At 36.8% G+C, this 20613-nt stretch overlaps 2 protein-coding genes across 3 annotated transcripts in view; both read left to right on the top strand.

Annotated features, from left to right (window-relative positions):
* LOC136032288 (gamma-aminobutyric acid receptor subunit beta-like) overlaps window positions 1-14269 on the top strand; it is a 64198-nt gene extending 49929 nt beyond the window's left edge. For both annotated transcript variants that reach the window (XM_065712559.1, XM_065712560.1), the window contains exons 6-8: window positions 2429-2713; window positions 7870-8048; window positions 13427-14269. In XM_065712559.1, the coding sequence (XP_065568631.1) occupies window positions 2429-2713; window positions 7870-8048; window positions 13427-13828 (866 nt within the window). In that variant the 3' untranslated portion in view covers window positions 13829-14269. The remainder of the gene's footprint in view (window positions 1-2428; window positions 2714-7869; window positions 8049-13426) is intronic.
* The window catches only part of LOC136032287 (PHD finger protein 14-like), a 352444-nt gene that overhangs the window by 205701 nt on the left and 126130 nt on the right, over window positions 1-20613 (top strand). The window lies entirely within an intron of this gene.

Below are 20613 nucleotides of genomic sequence, written 5' to 3'. Positions count from 1 at the left end.
AGGACACAGGTATTTAAGAATATCGTTCAAAGACAAATTTTTAATTGTAAGAAGATCGTTGAAAGAGAAATTTCTAATTGTAAAATGACTGAAGAACCTACAATGGCAACACCCAAGGAAGCTGCTCAAAACGAATGTATTCAAGCCGAAGTAGCTGAGTTGGTAAATCGTTATGTTTCAGGTTCTAGGTCCGAGGGGCTCCAGGTTTGAACCTTGGCTTTAGCATCAATACAAAAGAAGAAAAAAACTAAAAAAGGTAAAAACTACAAAAAAAACTAAAAAGAAAATACTAAAAAAACTAAAAAAGCTAAAAAACTAAAAAAAAAACAAAAAAAGTAAAAAACTAAAAACAAAAAAAAGAAAAAAAACTAAAAAAACTAAAAAAAAGGTAAAAACTAAAAAAAAACTAAAAAGAAAAAAAAACTAAAAACTAAAAAAAAACTAAAAAAAAACTAAAAAAGGAAAAAAAATGAAAAATAAAGGAGAAAAGGAAAACTAAAAGCCGGGACACAGGGAATATAAATGACGACCAGGACACTCAAAGAGAAATGACAGACTGGGACAATGGGACACAAATAACAACCGGGAGATATAAATGACGACCAGGACACTCAAAGATAAATTACAGACCGGGACACCGGAACACAGGGAATATAAATGACGAACGGGACGCTCAAAGAGAATTTACAGACTGGGACCCTGGGACACAAATGACGACTGGGATACTGGGAATATAAATGACGACCGGGACACAGGGAATGTTCGATTAGCAATCACCATCAACAAAGCTCAAGGGCAATCATTAGAATAATGAGGTATAGATCTGAATACGGATTGTTTTTCCCATGGACAATTTTATGTTGCATGTTCAAGAGTCGGTAAACCTGACAATCTATTTATATGCAGAGACAATGGGACATCGAAGAATGTTGTATATTCGCAAGTTTTACGTAGTTAAAAACATATATATATATATATCTATAACAAAAAGAGAAATCTTTTCTCTTTTATCTATATTCGCAGGTGGGACACAGGGACACAACTACAATGGCACGTGACTAATATGGCACGTAACGACTTACGCGCGCGGGGGGGCTTGCGGAGGGGAGCGAAGCGCCCCCACCAACTAGGTGTTGGGGTGGCACGAAGTGCCACCCCAACAGTTAGTATATATATATATATATATATATATATATATATATATATATATATATATATATATATATATATATATATATGGGTTTAGCATTAATACAAAAGAAGAAAAAAACTAAAAAAGGTAAAAACTACAAAAAAAACTAAAAAGAAAATACTAAAAAAGCTAAAAAACTAAAAAAACAAAAAAAAAGTAAAAAACTAAAAACAAAAAAAGAAAAAAAACTAAAAAAAAGGTAAAAACTACAAAAAAACTAAAAAAAAAAAACTAAAAACTAATAAAAAAAAAAACTAAAAACTGAAAAAGAAAAAAAAACTAAAAAAAGGAAAAAAACTAAAAAATAAAGGAGAAAAAGAAAACTAAAAGCCGGGACACAGGGAATATAAATGGCGACCGGGACACTCAAAGAGAAATTACAGACTGGGACACTGGGACACAAATAACGACCGGGAGATATAAATGAAGACCAGGACACTCAAAGATAAATTACAGACCGGGACACCGGGACACTGGGACACAAATGACGACCGGGACACAGGGAATATAAATGACGAACGGGACGCTCAAAGAGAAATTATAGATTGGGACAATAGGACACAAATGACGACCGGGATACTGGGAATATAAATAACGACCAGGACACAGAGAATGTTCGATTAGCAATCACCATCAACAAACATCAAGGGCAATCATTAGAATAATGAGGTATAGATCTGAATACGGATTGTTTTTCCCATGGACAATTTTATGTTGCATGTTCAAGAGTCGGTAAACCTGACAATCTATTTATATGCACAGACAATGGGACATCGAAGAATGTTGTATATTCGCAAGTTTTACGTAGTTAAAAACATATATATATATATCTATAACGAAAAGAGAAATCTTTTCTCTTTTATCTATATTCACAGGTGGGACACAGGGACACAACTACAATGGTGCGTAACTAATATGACGTGTAACGACTTACGCGCGCGGGGGGCTTGAGGGGGGGCGAAGCGCCCCTACCAACCAGGTGTTGGGGTGGCGCGAAGAGCCACCCCAACTGCTAGTATACATATATATATATATATATATATATATATATATATATATATATATATATATATATATATATATATATATATATATATATATATATATATATATATATATATATATTTGTTTATATATATATATATATATATATATATATATATATATATATATATATATATATATATATATATATATATATATATATATATATATATATATTTAAATTTTCTTTAGATGGCTATACCGTTGGAGACGTCGTCATGTTTTGGCGAGACACCCCAGTTTTTGGCGTAGAAGAAGCAGAACTCCCTCAATTTACTATTGTCGGCTATAACGCAAACGATAGAAAAGAGCGATTGGCAACTGGTGAATACCAACGTCTATCCTTGTCCTTCAAGCTGGAAAGGAATATTGGTTATTTTGTTTTTCAAACCTACTTGCCATCGATTTTGATTGTGATGCTGTCATGGGTTTCTTTTTGGATCAACCATGAAGCAACTTCTGCAAGAGTTGCCTTAGGTTTGTATTTTAAGCTTGCAATTACAAATTATTTTCTATATCATTTCATTTATCATTATCATTTTTTTTACATTATCATTTTTTTAATCAATTAGACATTTCGTATTATTTTTTGAGGAGAGGTGCACAACTTAAGAAATTGTCCAAAATATCTTACAAATTTATAGAAAGTTTTTCTAACAATTTTTCTTAAGATAGGAGGGAAATCTTTGGGCCGAGTTGGAATTTTTGTGAGTGTTTAGCTTGTGCACAGCATCTCGTGTGGTTCTTATTGGCTGGCTTTGAATTGTGGTTGACAGTTTCTCATCCGAGTCCTTAATTTATTTTCATATGTCTTGGTTTAGTTGTGTAGTTACTGCCTTTGTATGTTCAGGTCATAGAGTCTTTTTTGGGGCGAGAAGTGTGAATTGTGTTTTTTGTGTGTGTTGACAATAGATTCATTGATTGAGGGACTGACTGACTGAGATCTTCAGTTTCACCTTGAAATTTAAGTGTAACAGTTCTCAGACAAAGTTCCTTCATGTTTAAATATTTTGACCCAACATTCAAATCAATTTCTAAAAGTTTAAAATTTACTTTTTACCAAACTCAGCCAATTTTATGCCTCTCCAGAAGGCTCGAGTGTGTGGCTAAATATTTCAATCACTCTTCAAGTTGACTCTGCTCAAGATTCTGAGGAAAGGAATGGACATGAAATGGGCTAACCACTAGCTCTTTGCGTTGTTGGTCTTAGATGTATTCACGGGATGAAGAATGTCTGGACCTTAGAGCTTCCGAAATGTGGCCGTTTCACAATTTTGATCAGTATTAAGAGGAGGGCATGAAAAGAGGACAAGCGGGGTCCTTTACCCTCTACGCACTGTTCAATGTGGCCTGAAAGTTTCAGTTTAATACCCTCAGCCATTCCTGAGATACTGCTGATGCACCCTTTTGGGCAATGAGCATGCAATTAGCGTGTTTTTATTTTTTTCACTATCCCCCTCCGCATTTCTTAAAAGTAGTCACAAGTAGAATTAGTCGAAGTCACAATTAGTCGAATGGCAATTGTACGTTGTCACAGTCGTAAGCAGTCAAAGTCGTAGTTGCAATCAGTCACATTTGCTACCATAGTTGAAGCATTGCCCTGAAATTTTATAGCTAATACCCTTAGCCGTTCCTAATTGTATTGCAGATTCCTTTTCTTGCTGGCCTGGTGAATCAAAAGACACATTGTGTCGCCTTTTGTCGCCCTTAGATTTTTTGGACACACCTACGATCAAATATTCTGCCTTTCCCAATCATAAATCCTGTATATAAACAATGGACAGTGACTATTTTGAATAAAATGTTGTCTTTTTCAAAATTGTGATCAGTGTTGGAGAAGAGGCGTCTAAACAGGATATGTAGGAAGGTGCCGGCAGCCCTTGAATCATTTTCAAGAATTCCCCAGACACACCGTACAAGTTTCATCGTAATACCTTTAGCCATCCCTGAGATATTGCTGATACACCCTTTTGACAACCAGCATGTATATAGTATGTTTTAATTTTGTCCAGTATCCCCCTCGAAATTCCCCGAAAGCAGTTGCAACTTAAAGCAGTTGCAGTCACAAGTAGTTGCACTTACATTCGCGAGCAGTCAAAGTCGCTAGTTTTCGTAATCAAAGTTGCATGTTGTCACCATTGCGAATAACCGTAGTAAGCCTATAATAACCGTAAGCCTTGTTGCAAGTAGTCGAAGTAGCTTTTGGAAGTAGTTGCAGTTGCAGTCATACTAGCAGTTGTAATGGCCATGAAAGCTTTCCGCTAATACCCCTACCCGTTCTTAAATTATTGTAGATACGTCTTTTTGATGAAGTCGATACACATATTGTCTTTTGATATAGCTTAACATACTCCTCAATATTCCCCAAATTTTATTTCAATGCTTATAAATAAATTTGTTGCATATAAATAAATTTGTGATGTGTTTTTCTTATGTAAATACCCCCCCCCCCCTAAAAAAATTGATGCACTCCTTGCCTAGAGGGCTGTGGGGGTATGGTTTCTCCGGAGGAAAAACCTTTAGTCCTTTTGATTTTTTTTAGTTTCTGTCAGTGTCGAGGGGGAGGGGTCTTCTAAAAGGGCAAGGGGAGAAGTTGGATACCCTTCGATCACCTTTTTACGCGCTCTTCAACATACCATGAAACTTAATACCTTCCACCTTTCCTTAGATGTTACTGCTACGCCCTTTTCACAACCAACCTGAACATAGATTGTCTTGATTTGGTTCGACATTCCCCAAACCTTTTCTGACCTTAACATCCTAATCCTTTATGGAGACCAAGGATCAGGCATGCTCCTTTTTTCCAATAACCAGTCTTATATATAATCAATGGGCAACTTGCATAACTTACAACCCTTGTCCCTTGAGCCTGAGAGGGGGGGAGGGGCGTATTTCATTCTCTTATGTATAGTTATTCAACGTTTAAACTATTTTGAACAAGATAACTATTTCAGAATTTTGATCTGATATTTTCGGGTGGAGGGTAGCTAAAAAAGCATTAGAGAGGGGGCTGGTAGCCCTCCGACTTTATTTCAACATCCCCCCAACATGTCCTGAAAGTTTAAGCTTCAGTTTCTTTAGCCATTCTTAGTATATTCCAGACCTGCCTATGTGACAAACTGGATGCACAGTGTTTTTCGATTTAATTTAACGCGCCCCTCAACATTTCTGAAAGCTTCAACTTAGTACCCTTATGTTTTTCGGGCACACCTAGAATCAAACATTCCCCATTTTCCCCGTGATTAATATTGTATGTAAACAATGGGCAAATTGCAAAATTTACAACCCCTGCCCCTGGGCTTTAGGGGAAATGATATCCCTGGCGGTGTGGCTATTGGACCTTTTGAATATTTTGTACAAAATCAATATCTCCAAGTTTCGATCGATGTTAACGAGTGGTAGTACCAAAAATGGAAATGGGGTGGTGGTGGTTGACCTCTAATCACCCTTCAACGTCCCCCTCATCCTTCCCAGAAAGTTTCAAATTAATATCCCCAGTCATTCCTTGACGCCCTTTTGGGATCCAACATACACATTGTATCTTTTGATTGTGTGCGACATTCATCTTAACATTTTCTGAAAGCATTTCCTGAAACAAAGTATTTTTGAAAATATTTGTTTGTTGCTTGTTTATTTACTTTTACTAATATATGACTTTAGTAATAAAAATTATTGACAACATTTATTGGATAATACAGTTTGTTTAGAATCTGTGGTTAAGAATTTGTTATTGCTTACTTTTTTTGAAGGAAAAATTCTTTTCGATTTATTTTTTTGAAAATATTTACTGTCACCTTCTAATTTTCGTCCCATCTCATTCTTTTGGTGTTGCCCAAAGTTTTTGAAAGACCTATGAAGAATTAACTTTAGTACAAGTTATAATAAAATACAAGCTGGTCCGTATCACTTTGTTATGATTTCATTATTTTACCTTTAAACAGGAAAGTAATTGTAAACCTTCTTGGAGACCCAGTGAACATGCCCCCTTTTCTAAATGTAAATCTTAAATGTTAACAATGTGCAATTTGTATAGCTTGAAGCCAGGAGAATGGGGTTTACGTCAACCCCGTAGACATAGTTATTTGACGTTTGGACTATTTTAGACAAAATGGCTATCAAAAAAATATTATTTTGATATTTTGATCGGATGTGTTTGGGGGAAAATGACGTGGGAGGGGGAAGTGGTTGCCCTTCGATAATTTTTGAATCTTAAAAAGGGTACTAGGACTTTTAATTCTGAATCAAATGAACCCCTTTCAAAGTCTAAACAACCACACCTTCCATATGAAGTGGCTTTGGGAAAAAAATAGCAAATCAAACACTTCGTGGTAACGAACTGTAGTAAGGAGCGAGCCGGCTCAATAGTAAACGAAACTCTAAAAAACGGAATTTTTATTCTAAAAGATACATCAAAAGAATCGGATCTTTATGCTTATTTTAAATATATAAGTTTTATCAAATTTAGTCTTTGTCATCAAAAGTTACGAGCCTGAGAAAATGCTCTTTATTTTGAAAAATAGGAGAAAACACCCCCTAAAAGTCATAGAATCTTAGCGAAAATCACACCATCGCATTCAGCGTATCAGAGAACCATACTGTAAGGATTTCAAGCTCCTATCTGCAAAAATGTTGAACTTCGTATTTTTTGCCAGAAGACCGATCACGGGTGCGTGTTGATTTGTTTTGTTTGTTTGTTTTTTTTTCCAGGGGTCATTGTATGGACCTAGTGGTCCTAGAATGTCGCAAGAGGGCTCATTCTAACGGAAACGAAAAGTTCTAGTGCCCTTTTTCAGTGATCAAAATAGATAGCTATTTTGTTCAGCATAGTCGAAAACCATAATAACTATGTCTTTGGGATGACTTACTCCCCCACAGTCCCCGGGGGATGGGCTACAAGTTACAAACTCTGAACAGTGTTTACATACAGTAAATGCTATTGGGAAGTGTAAAGACGTTTTTCAGGGGGATTCTTTTGGTTTGGGGGGGGGGGTTGAGGGGAGGGGGCTAGGTGGGAGGATCTTTCCCTGGAGGAATATGTCATGGGGGAAGAGAAATTCAATGAAGGGGCACAGGATTTTCTAGCATTATTATATAAAAAAACAAGAAAAAATAAATATGATAAAGTTTTTTCAACTGAAAGTAAGGAGCAGCATGAAAACTTAAAACGAACAGAGATTATTACGCATATGAGTGGCTCATCTCCTCCTAAGTACCTCGCTCTTTACGCTGAAATATTTTAAAGCAATTTCAACCATTTATTTTACTTATTTTACTAAGTGTTTTACTGTTTAATAAAGTAGAATTGAGAGAAAGAGTCAAACTTTAGCGTAAATTGAGGGGCGTTGAGAAGGGAACAGCCCCTTTCATGCACGGAGTAATTTCTTTTCGTTTTAAGTTTTAATTTCGCTCCTTACTTTCAGTTTAAAAGACTAGTATTTTTTTTAAATTTAATAATAATAATATGCTGACGCCTTACTGCTCTTTATTGTAAGCAATGCTAGAGCGTTGCCTCCGATATATAATTGTATATAAATTCATCCTAACTGCTTTTATTTGACAAATTGTACTGTTTTTTTTTTACTCTTTTTCCTCTATTTTCATTTCTATTTGCTTAAAATTCGTATATTTAACAGGCATAACCACTGTTCTCACGATGACAACTATAAGTACCGGTGTAAGATCAGCCCTACCTCGGATATCGTATGTTAAAGCAATAGACATTTATCTAGTGATGTGTTTTGTATTTGTTTTTGCCGCGCTGCTTGAATATGCAGCTGTCAACTACACGTATTGGGGTGGCAGGGCAAAAAAGGTAAGAATTATAGAATTTGTTCTATTAACTAGTATATAAGAGTCACCAGAATAGTGCTAACATGAACCAGTCTTACAAATAATAATTTCCTGTTTTTCCAATTTTTTTTTTTTTTTTTAGATAAACGTTAAGAGCCATAGGGAAAGTATTATACGCTATACTAGTTGCCAATTATTAATATATAAGTTTTTTATGGAAGAAGTGGTCGTAAAAACCTCGGACGTGGTTCATTCGATCGAAAATCAGAAATTCTAGTGTCCTTTTCAGAGTCAAAATTAATTTTAGGGCAACTAGCACTTTCCTCGGTCCTCTTTACCCTAAATGCATCTGATCGACATTTTTAAACAGTATTTTGTTCAAAATAGTCTAAAGATCATATAACAAGGTCTCTGGGGATAACACAACCCCCCATAGCCTGACATCTAAATTGCAACTTCCGGGTGTTTCACGGCCCTTTATTGCGGTGTTAACAAGTCAAATTTATGTAAAGCCGTTAGCTAAAGAAAATCTTCCTCAGATGAATTCATGAGAAACTCGCTATGATGTTCCAGTGCCCCACTAACTGCCGAGAATAAAAAAGAAAGCAAGAAGAAACAACGCTAGTGCTTTCCTTGTAAAAAGTGACTTTTCTGGTTGTTCTAGCCGGAGGCCTTACGCTTTCTTTTTGTCATTTTCAAAAATAGATGTTGGAATGGCGTACTTTTTATAGCACTTGGTATTAACCAAGTGACATATAGCGATGGCAATTTTTGTCGGTCTGTCGGTCTGTCTGTATGTATGTATGTCTGTCTGTCTGTCTGTCTGTTCGTCCCGGTTCTGCTAGTTTAGGCACTTCCAGATAAGCTAGGACGACGAAATTTGACAGACGTACCAGGGACCAGACCAGGTTAAATTAGAAATAGTTGATTCTCCAATTCAATCATCTGGGGGGGGGAGTGGGGGGACGGTTAATTCGGAAAAATTATAAAAATTGAGGTATTTTTAACTTACGAACGGATGATCGGATCTTAATGAAATTTGATATTTAGAAGGATATCGCGTCTCAGAGCTCTTATTTCAAATCTCGACCGGAGCCGGTAGCATTGGGGGGAGTTGGAGGGAGAAACTTAAAATCTTGGAAAACACTTAGAGTGGAGGGATTGGGATGAAACTTGGTGGAAAAACTAAAGACAAGTCTTAGATACGTGATTGACATAGCAAGAATGGATTCGCTCTCTTTGGGGGAGTTGGGGGAGGGTTAATTCTAAAAAATTAGAAAAAATGAGGTATTTTTAACTTGCGAAGGAATGATTGGATCTTAATGAAATTTTCATATCTAGAAGGACCTCATAACTTAGATCTCTCAAACCTCATAACTTAGATCTCTCAATTTCAATTCCAACCAGATCCAGCGTCATTGGGGGGAGTTGGGGGGGGGGAGGGAATCTTGGAAAAGGCTTAGGGTGGAGGGATCGGGATGAAACTTGATGGGAAAACAATAAACACAAATCCTAAATACATGATCGACACAACTGGAACGGATCCGCTCTCTTTGGGGGAGATGGGGGGGAGGGTTGGTAATTGACAAAATAAAAATTAGAAAATATGAGGCATTTGTAACTTACGAACGGGTGATCAGAACTTAATGACATTTTATATTTAGAAGATCTTGTGCTGCAGAGCTTTTTAAAGCATGACCAGATCCAGTGACATTGGTGGGAGTTGGAGGGTGAAACTGGAAATCTTGGAAAACTTGAAAATTGAGGTTTCTTTATATTACGAATGGATGATCGGATCTTAATGAAACTTGATATATAGAAAGATCATATGTCTCAGATGCTCGATTTTTAATTCAATTTGGATCCGGGGACATAGGGGTTGGAGGGTAGAAACAAAAATCTTGGAAACCGGAAATATTGGAAAACACTTGGAGTGGAGAGACCAGGATGAAACTTGGTTGAAAGAATAAGCACAAGCTCTAGATATATGATTGACATAATTGGAAGGGATCCACTCTCTTAGGAGGAGTTGTGGGGAGGGGTTGGGGAAAAAAGAAAAATTGATATATTTTTAACTTAAAACGGTTGATCAAATCTTAATGAAATTTGATAGTTAGAAAGAACTCATGACTCAGTGCTCTTATTTTAAATCCCGACCCGATCTGGTGAAATTGGGGGGAGTTGGAGGGGGAAACTGGAAATCTTGGAAAAAGCTTAGAGTAGAGAGATCGGGAAGAAACATGGTGGATAGAATAAGTAAATGTCGTAGATACGTGTTTGACTTAACCGGACTGGATTCGATCCCTTTGGGGGAGTTAGGGGGGTTCAGTGCTTTGGCGAGTTTGGTGGTTCTGGATGTGCTAGGACGATGAAAATAGGTAGGCGTGTCAGGGACCTGCACAAATTGATATGATAAAGTCATTTTCCCCGATTCGACCATCTGGGGGGCTGAAAGGAGAGGAAAAATTAGAAAAATGAGGTATTTTTGACTTACGAGCGGGTGATTGGATCTTAATGAATTCTGATATTTGACCTTGATAAAGGTCAAATATCAAATATCTTGATAAATTCTGATAAAGGACCTTGTATCTCAGAGCTCTTATTTTAAATCCTGACCGACATTAAGCTTCTGGTTTTCCTTTTAAATCAATCTATTGATTCTTAGAATTTTAATAGAGCTCATACCATATGTGCTCTTGCCTCTTGGCTCTTCCGACCTCGTTACAAGGGCCATATGAGGTCTTAGCTCTTGTTTTTATTTGCAAGCTTTTTTGAAGGATATTAAGCTATTTTTCGACATGCCTTTTTTTCAAAACTCTTTATAATCAAGATTAATCGAAATGGTAACTATCATTACTGAATAAACTACAAATTACAGTTTTCGCACTTTACAATTTTTTTTTTTTAATCGCATTTTTAAACACTGGTTACGATGAAACTTGGTTCATTCTTCACTAAGTTACATATATCGCTCCAGCTCTAAAAATTTCTGTCTAATTGTAAAAAATAGTTAGTTATCCTAGAATGATGCCAGGCGTAATCCCTTATAAATACTTTAGAATATTAAAATATCCTTTGCGCATACAACGGCACTAATTCTTGTTCTTGATTTTGGAAAAAAACACTTTTCGGGGATATTTTTTTTGAAAATGTCTTTTTTAGTATTTTCATTGAAAATGTCAGAAAAAAAACAAATTTAGCCCACTTCCCTAGATTTTGAAAAATACTTCTCCCCATCTCCCCAAATTCTCATGAATTGACGCCATTGATTGCCAGAACACAATAAAAATGCTGCTTGTTTTAGCCCACACATAAACATTTTACCTGTCGAGTAGGAACTAAAATTAAGTAAACTTTTAACTTAAAGCAATTAGGATCAGTCCAGAATAATCCCTGAAACTACACAGTTTTTGTGTAAATTTAAGCAAAGAATAATCCATCCTCACTTATACTCATAAGTGGAAGATAAGTAAGGTGTAATCCTAAATGGAAAATGTTTCCAGCTAGGACGTATTGCTGTAATGAACTAGAGGTACTTCGAAGCGCTTTTTTTTGCTTATTTTAGGTTATGTAATGACTTTTTATATAAGAATTTCTAAACTTTGCGCCTAGATTCTGTTTCAATCTTTCCCGAAATTGGCAGTTGTTTGGTAAATTCTGTGTTGTGTAAAAGCATTTTCGATCAAAATAGCGGAATCAGGGCAATACCAGGATTAAAACTAAATTTCTGTCATAATCTCTTTTAGTCCTACTGAGAAGTTCTTTAATGCAATAAAGTCTTCCCTATGGGATACCACAATTTTTGAAAAAAGGACTTATCTGTTTATTCATTTTATTTTCTGCTCTATAATTACGTTTCCTCGAAAATCAAATTAAGTTTTGCTTAGATGAATGTCAATAAAAATACTTGGAGTGATATGAATGAAATATAAGCGTTTCTTTTTTTGCTGTTCTTGCAAGTTCCTTGACTCGTCAAAATAGGAAAAAAATAGAGATTTAGAATTGGGTGGATATTTTCGTTACTTTGGATGCGTATCACCATTTAATTAGTGTTGTTTATTGCTGAGTTAAATGTGACAAATAATGCTACTACTACTGACTAGTAATTGCAGCATCTATCTCCCTGCGGACTGTAGAGCTGTACATACTCCTCTCCAAAGTGATGTTAATTTGGAGGGAACAAAGGTGAGGTGGAGGAGGAATTGACCCTACAAAATTACTTTTTGCCCTCTTCTTGTGTTTTAAAAAGTGTTCTTTTTTTGGAATCAAACAGTAGTTTTTTGTAGTTAATGTACCACGTCACGTTTGACTCGGGTTGCTGGTGTTCCTTGACTCATGGGGTTCGGTTTTATGCTTTTAAGATGATCTTTTGTGATGAAGATTTATGTGATATGTATCCAGGAACTAAATTAAAGTATTATGGAAAGATTGTGATCCATTAAGTCTTGGGAGATGGCATGCTTAGGTCATGGGCCACAAAAAAATTAGTAGTGAAAACAAATAATGTTATCTTCTGCTTTATCTTCAGATCAAAATACTAACTGAATTTGGATTCACAAGATTTTATGTAACTTTCTTTTAGATAACTTCCTTTTTTAGATACCTAAAGGTATCTAAAAGTTTCTAATTTCTGTAAACTGTTCCATTTCTCATTCTTTTGGATATAAGATGATAGGAAAATGGAAGTATCAATGTCAATGTTTTTTTCGGACGTGATTGTTTTTAAGTTAACAATTAAAATTTTAAAATGGAGTTTAATAGAAATTAAAAAATCAGAAATATATTTTTAAGTTTGTTTGCTCTGCTGTAGAATATATGCAATATTGTGTGACCACCTTCGGAGCAGCAACTGCCAAGCTATAGAGCAAATAATCTGGCTAAAAAATCTAAGGCCGAACTGACCAACCATAACAAAACCAAAGAAGTAAATCTTGAGAACTGCGGGTGTGAGACCAGCATAAAAAACTATGAAATCCAAAATTCAAAAAGGAAGTAATCTATGTAAAAACTACGGAAGTAGAATAGACATGAAGTAGCTATTTCATATTTTGCTTTGATTTTTAAATTTTCTGTCTTTTTTAAGATTTCTTGTTTTTTTGAATTTAGTTTTGTTACTTTAATTTTTTCTAATTTTGTTCAGTTCCATTCTTTTTATAAAATATTTTTTTCCTTATCAGTGCTGAGAATGCCTTGCTTTCATTCAGGCAAAGCGATCGTTTGGCTGTATGTGTTTTTCTTTTTCTTGCTACTTCCCATAGACACATTGTTATCCAAATTTACTTTTAGTAGTCCTATTTATTTAGACCCTATAAATTTAGTTTATTAGTCCTATTCCTTACAAATTTTATTTCGCTTTTTGAGGAAGTAATAATTCTACTTCCATATATTTTAATATTTCAGGCTAAGAAGAGAGACATCCGAGAAGCTGCCGATGGTTGTCAAACACAGGATTGCAAAGAACTCCCCAAAGACCTCGGAATAATTGAGCTTCATGAATTAGCAATGTCTCCAATAGCATCATTGCGTCATAGACAAGGAAAAAGTTACAAGGATCCTCCTATAGCCCTCCCTAGTTTCAGGATACATCGTCCTTGCAACCCAGTTCGTTCAAAATCATCCAATTTGTTAAATAATATACCTAAATCAAATCAACGGTTTCTCCAGTCTTTAAAACGAACGCCATTGAAAATAAGCTTTCCCAGAGTAAAAGATGTGAACATTATTGATAAATATTCCCGATTAGTATTCCCTATTTCATTTTTATTGTTCAATGTGACATATTGGTGCTATTATATATTATAAATGAATGCGCTTTACTGCAATCTGTTTTGAGCCAAACATACTCAAAGTACGTCCTCAAATGATGAGAGAAGAATTCAGAGAGGATAAAAAATGACAACCGTGGAAAGAAGTAAAGAGGGGCGTTCAGAGTATACAGTGTTGGAGGAGGAGCTTGCATAGATGCTTGTGCCTAAGGTGACTTAGTTCAGTGAAAAATTATCAGTAATAGTAAAAGTAGTCGAATCTACAGGGTAAAGATAAATAGCCAAAACCTATACTTTTCGAAATATTTAGTTATATTTTTTGGCAACAATATTCTATTTTTAAGTTTGGGCTGTGATAAGATATTGAATCAGTTTCTAATTGGCGCAATGAAAATATCGACTTCATTTATTAGCTTCCTTGTGTTTTTTTTCTATTATTCAGAATAAAGATTTTGCTAGGTAGATATAGCGCTCTTAAACCCGTAATCGCCTCTGCGTGAACAGAAAAGGACCTTGTTTGACGAATATCCGCAATAAACTAAAGGTACTTTATTGACAAACGACTGTCACAAGTAAAAAAAATCTAAGTTGTGTTTCAAGTCAAATGATGTCAAAATCTTTGACATCAAAATACTTTTTAGATGCATGTTAGTGTTTTAGATACATATTTGCTGTTAATGGGATAAAGCTTCTGCATTACTTTGAGGTTATTTTCATATTGATTTCTACACTCTAAAGATAGATTTTTAGGTAAGGAGAATTTGAGAGACCTTCTCCAATTCCTAGTATAGGTCTTTTTCTCTGGATGTTTTTATCAGCGCTATCTTTTTTCCCATATTGATTAGCTCGCCATCTACATCGCCTTTTTCATATAGCACCATCTTTGTGGCTCTTCATATAGCACCGGTCTATAGTTGCCAAGTATCTGTCTTCCAAAAGAACGCAGATTAAGTACACAGAGTAGTTAAGTGGTGACATCTGACTAAGTACACAAATACTATAAGTGGTGCCATCTGACGTGCGGAAAGACAAAATATTCACGTGAACTAGCAAGCATCTTTGTTTGCCCTAGCTGCAAGCCTGCGAATACAAGCTCACCTGCATCGGGAGCCAAAACCCGATCGAACCCAATAGTAGCCCCTAGTCCAAATCCACCGCCGAAAAACAACTCAACTCCGATCAGCACAAACAACGATATGCCAACAACATCCAGAGGCAACAATAATATCTTGGATCAGAGCTTGGGACAGGGAAACGCCACCTTACCTGAAGCGGTCGAGCTCAGCGCTGCAAATGAACTATGCAGCTACTGTCATCTACCGACAGAAAACTCCACAGCCATCAAATGTTTTTCTGTGGTGAATACGAGCACGCGGGATGTAGACAATTAAACGCCGATCTATTCCTAACAATAAAGAGCCTAGATCCTGATTCACGTCTTTTCAAATACGAATGCGAGAGCTGAAACAAAAGAAACGTATCGTTCCTGCAGCTAAAACTGAGGGAAGCGCTCCAATTAAATGCACCCAGTCCTTCGCTCCCAGCTCCTGTTCCAATGGAAAGTACCATCCAAAGCTATGATACTACTGTTGATGTGATACTGAAGGCAGAAAAGGAAAAACAACTTAGAGAAGGAAAACGGACAAATGTTGAGATCTTTGGTCTCCCGGAGTCAGAAGACACCTCTGACACAGACTTGGTGCTCAACCTAACTACAGAGAATGATTTGAGAGCTCACCTGCAGCACGACGACATTCGTGAGGCTGTACGCGTGGGTAGTCAAATAAATGGCAGTAAGCCACGCGTCTTAGTAGTCAAACTGAAGGACTCAATCGACACAATCAAGAAGCGACAGAAGATTCTCAGCGCAGCCCCAAATCTAAGAAAATCGACCAACGAACTTGTGAAAAACCTGGTCTGCATTAACCCTGATCGAACACCAATGCAAAGGGCACAATTGGCACAACAGCGTCGAGCAAAGTCGAGCCAAGGTCAGCAAGCACAGCAACACTCTAACGTTACTGGAAGCAACAATCCCAGGTCCAACGGGAACCAGAGAATGAGACAACAGGCGAGACCATCAAATGGTCCCAGCCAACGACAGCCCCAAAATTGACGAGGAAAAGGCCCAAGCCATACAAATGAATCCGAAAAAAAACAAAATGCCTCTATGTCAACGCTGACTCTCTCTTAAACAAAATGGAGGAAGCAAAGCAGGTTTTAAACTGGAAAATCCGGATATTGTGGCAATAGTAGAGGTTAAACCAAAAAACTACAGATACTTACCTAACGTCGCAGAGCTCAGTATCGAAGATTATTATCAGTATGAACAAAATCGGGAAGAGAATACAGGCAGAGGGATAGTCTGCTATTGTCGAAAAGGCATCAACGTGCATCCAATATCGATGTCAACCGACACGGTTGAGCCCAAAGAAAGTCTGTGGATCTGCATTAAGTCTAAAACGACCAGCGACACTGTTCTTGGGATCTGTTATCGTAGCCCCAACAACACTAACACATCCGACGAAGCTCTGTTCTCGCAAATAGCAGCATTCGCTAAGAATACCAATCAAAAGCTTGCTATTATAGGAGATTTCAATCTCCCTAAGATAGACTGGAATAGGCGATACACCACGGAATCTACCGCAAGCTTGACGAGTAAATCCCTGGACGTTATTAACGAACACTTTCTAGAGCAGCTAATATCTGAGCCAACAAGGATGCGGGGATCTGATACACCAAGTATCCTCGATTTGCTACTGGTAAGCGATGGAGACCTGGTATCAGATATTAAGCAGTTGTCACCAATCGGTAAATCGGATCACTCGGTAATTGTGTTTAGCTTGGAAATGGAGGTTTTGAGGACACGTGTGGCACCGAAACGTAACTACTACGAGGGAGATTACGTTGCTATGAGAAAAGAGCTTTCGGATGTCAACTGGATTGAAGAATTCAGTGGGTTGGAGTCGTTAGACACCATTTACACAAGGCTCAATACGATTGTAGCCTCAATGGAAGAACAATTTATTCCTATGCACAAGAAATATACCCGTGTTGCATTACCTAAAGCCAATATTGAACTGATTAAAGCAAAACACAAAGCATGGAGAGACTACAAAAGCAATCGACAAAGTAACGACCGAGATAAAGCATTCAAGAGGCTCCGCAACAGGGTTCGGAAAGCAACAAGAAGAGAAGGAAAGCTTAGAGAGCGTAAATTAGCTTTCTCCTTGAAAGAAAACCCAAAAAGTTTCTGGAAACACATGAACGGCAAAAGGAAAAACCAAAGTAGAGTCTCATCTCTTTACGATCCCGTGAAACAAAAGCTAGTACACGATCCCACGGACAAGGCAAATACTCTCAGCAGCCAGTTCTCTTCTGTTTTTACTCAGAAGTAAAAAACTGTTTTTACTTTGACCACTTTAGCCGCGAGGAACCAATTCAGGGTCTAAGAGACTCGATAAGACAGATAGAGATCAACCATAGCGATGTTCTAAGGAAACTCAGAGAACTTAACCCAAGCAAGTCCACAGGCCCAGACAATCTACATCCAAAACTGCTCAAAGAACTTGCAACAGTAATAACAGAGCCACTAGTCTATATTTACAGAAAGTCTCTTGAACTCGGTGAGCTTCCCGCTATTTGGAAAAAAGCTATTGTCGTCCAAATATCCAAAGGTGGGAAACGAGAAGACCCATCAAACTACAGACCGATAAGTCTCACTTGTATCACGTGTAAAGTACTTGAGTCTCTTATTGCAGACCACACCATAGAACACTTAAAACGAGAAAAAATACTTACCGAAAAGCAGTTTGGTTTTCTTAAGGAACAATCTGCAGAAATCCAACTGCTTTGTGCCACAGATGATTGGAAGATAAATATCGTCAAAGGGTTCCAGATTGATCTCATATACTTGGATCTCAAGAAAGCTTTTGACAAAGTTCCCCATAAACGTCTCGTCCAGAAGCTCAGGAAATACGGTTTCTCCTCATCCGGGTCCTCATCCAAAATTCTTCAATGGATTACGGACTTCTTACCTAGCAGAAAGCAAGTTGTGTGCGTAGAAAGTTGTCTCAGCAATACCGAAGAGGAAGTTCTTAGCGGAGTACCTCAGGGGTCAATCCTCGGCCCTCATCTGTTTAATCTCTACATCAACGACCTAGTTGAGGGCATAGAATCTGGCATCCTTCTCTATGCGAACGACACAAAGCTCGATCGTGTCATCTCGTCATGTGAAGACATTCACCACCTGCAGGCGGATCTCCAACGAATCGATGACTGGATGAAAAAGTGGATCATGGAAATCAATACCCAGAAAAGTCATATCCTCACTCTGGGTCCACAAAATTTTTCGTCCTCATACTCTCTTGGTTCTGCTGCACTCACTTTTAGTAAAGAAGAAAGAGACCTAGGCATCTTAGTGGATTCTGAACTGAACTTCAATAGCCACTATGAAGCTGTCATCAAGAAGGCTTCCAAAGTAGCTGGTATGATCAGAAGAAACTTCTCGTGCGAGGACGACAAAATGCTTGCTATGCTCTATAAGTCCCTTGTCCGCCCGATTCTTGAGTATGAACATTGTTCTACAAGGCCATACTACAACAAGGACATAGATGCTCTCGAAAATGTTCAGAGGAGGATAACTAAATTATCTCCCAGGTTACGCCTCCTTCCCTTTGAAGAGCGGCTTAGAAAGCTTGAAATCCCAACCCTCGCCTATAGATTCCATCGTGGTGATCTTATTGAAATGTATAAGCTCTGCAATTGAGCCTATGATAACGTACCAGTCCAGAGAATCGTGCAGTTCAATAAAATCATCTCCGAGGACATCAGTACAAAGTGAGTATGGAACGCTTTTACAAGGACATGGGCCGATGGACTTTCGGCAACCGAGTGGTTCAGCATTGGAACAACTTACCAGAAAGAGTAATCTGTTCCACAAACCTACTGACATTCAAGAAGGAAGTTGATGAATATTATTCAAGTGACATTTTCTCCTTGTGTAAATTTAGAAGAAATGCAAATTAAGATTTTTATTTTGTTGAGGCTTAACGGCCTACCATCAAATTTGCGAATATATTTATTTATTTATTTATATAGATCATAAGTATAACACGAATAAAAATCAGTATTAACTCCAACAACATTTAGAGACTATTGAAACAAATAAACACAATTTCTTGTGTTGAAGAACAAAAAATCAAAACTTAAAACAAAAAATAGTGTCGCAATGAAGCAGGACAGATATCCAAGACAAAGTAAGGTACTCCGTAGTAAAGGGGTTGAAACTCCTTCTAAGTAATGCGGTGTCAGCAAGTATTTTTCAAATGAAAGAAATGAGCTAAAATGGAAAACTGAACCATTGGAATCGTCATTATCAAAAACCCCTGACTGGAAAACTTATAGCCCCAACTTTTAACAAAACGGAAATCACTTTTTACCATGGGCTGCACCGATGTGCCTCCTACTTTGTTTTCTTTTTTTTCGCCTCTAAAGAGGCTCTGAAAGAATATTGAAAGTTATTTAAGGGCTCTAGTACCTTTTGTAAGTATTAAGAATATACAAACAAAACAAAATACAATTTTGACAGTGAAAGAATGCCTTAGTATTTATGCTTAATAAATTTGCTTCTTTTTAGTAACTCAAATTTAGTAGAACTTCCCTTTGTCCAATATGTCAAATACAAACCGGCTATCCTGGTTAGCCAGTAATTTTCAAGGTAAAACTTCAAAATACCTTCGCTTTTTATATCCACCTTAATAAATTATCAAGTTTTAAATGCAACGACATCTCTTTGTTTCAAAGAATAGCAACTATTGAAACATTGGAACCGAAATAACTAATTTAAGACTCAATTCTGACGAGTTTTGTAAATTACTAAAAAATATATCGTGAGATCTGACGACATTGTAAGTTTTTAAAAGCATAAAAACAAGACCCAAAAATACAGGGAAAAAACTACTTATTTAAAAGAAGCTAGGGATTGCCTAAAATTTAGAGGGGTGGAAGACAAAACTAATCTCTGAACAAATCACAATGAGGCACTAAGTAAAGAAAATATAGGGGGTTAGAGGAGATTGGGATTGTCTTGTTAGTTAGCAAGGAAAGGAACTTTTGGGTAAGTAGCCTTTCTTAAACGAATGACGGCAACCACCTGTCTTGTCTAAATTTCTTCGAATGTAAAGTCAAAATAATAATTTAAAACCTTTTCGTCACTTTGTTTGAGCCGAGATATTCTATTTTTGTGTTGAATTAAGTTGTCATTTTAATCTTCTGAGTTCCTTTTGTCCCTAACTTTGGTCAGAGCTGTATCTTCCCTTTTTTGAGAATTTACCCATTTGGTTTATTAGAGTATTGAGTCTCTCGGATAATTTGAAGTAGCCTCTGGATTTAATCTGATTGATTAAGAAATTTTATAAAAGTCTATTCTGATCACGGCAGAAGGCTGTGATTGCCCTTTAAATTACTCAAAAGTCTTGTTAGATTTTACTTTGATTTGGGTGCGAGTTTTCTAATTTTATTTTGTTCCTTCTAATTTTTAAGGCCGGGTCAAGTCTAAAACAGCATTACTGAAACATAGCTTAATCTAAATACTGTTTACTTTTAAGATTTTTCCGTTTCCTAAAATTACTGCTAATTAAGCAAGAGTGAGAGCTAATTTGGAATAACCCAGGGGTAACATAGGGTAACTCACAACAAGGGTTTAAATGCTAATTGAATCATACCCCTTTTTTATTCTTACCCTAGTGTCTCTTGGAACTTAGGCCCAGTATTTATAATAAATCTTACACATATAAACTGAAATTCCCCTGGACTCTGAGT

Source organism: Artemia franciscana, chromosome 10 (genome assembly GCF_032884065.1).
Source record: "Artemia franciscana chromosome 10, ASM3288406v1, whole genome shotgun sequence".
NCBI classification, from domain to species: domain Eukaryota; kingdom Metazoa; phylum Arthropoda; class Branchiopoda; order Anostraca; family Artemiidae; genus Artemia; species Artemia franciscana.
Note: the sequence above shows the minus strand (reverse complement) of the source record. Positions and strands in the feature narration are given on the sequence as shown.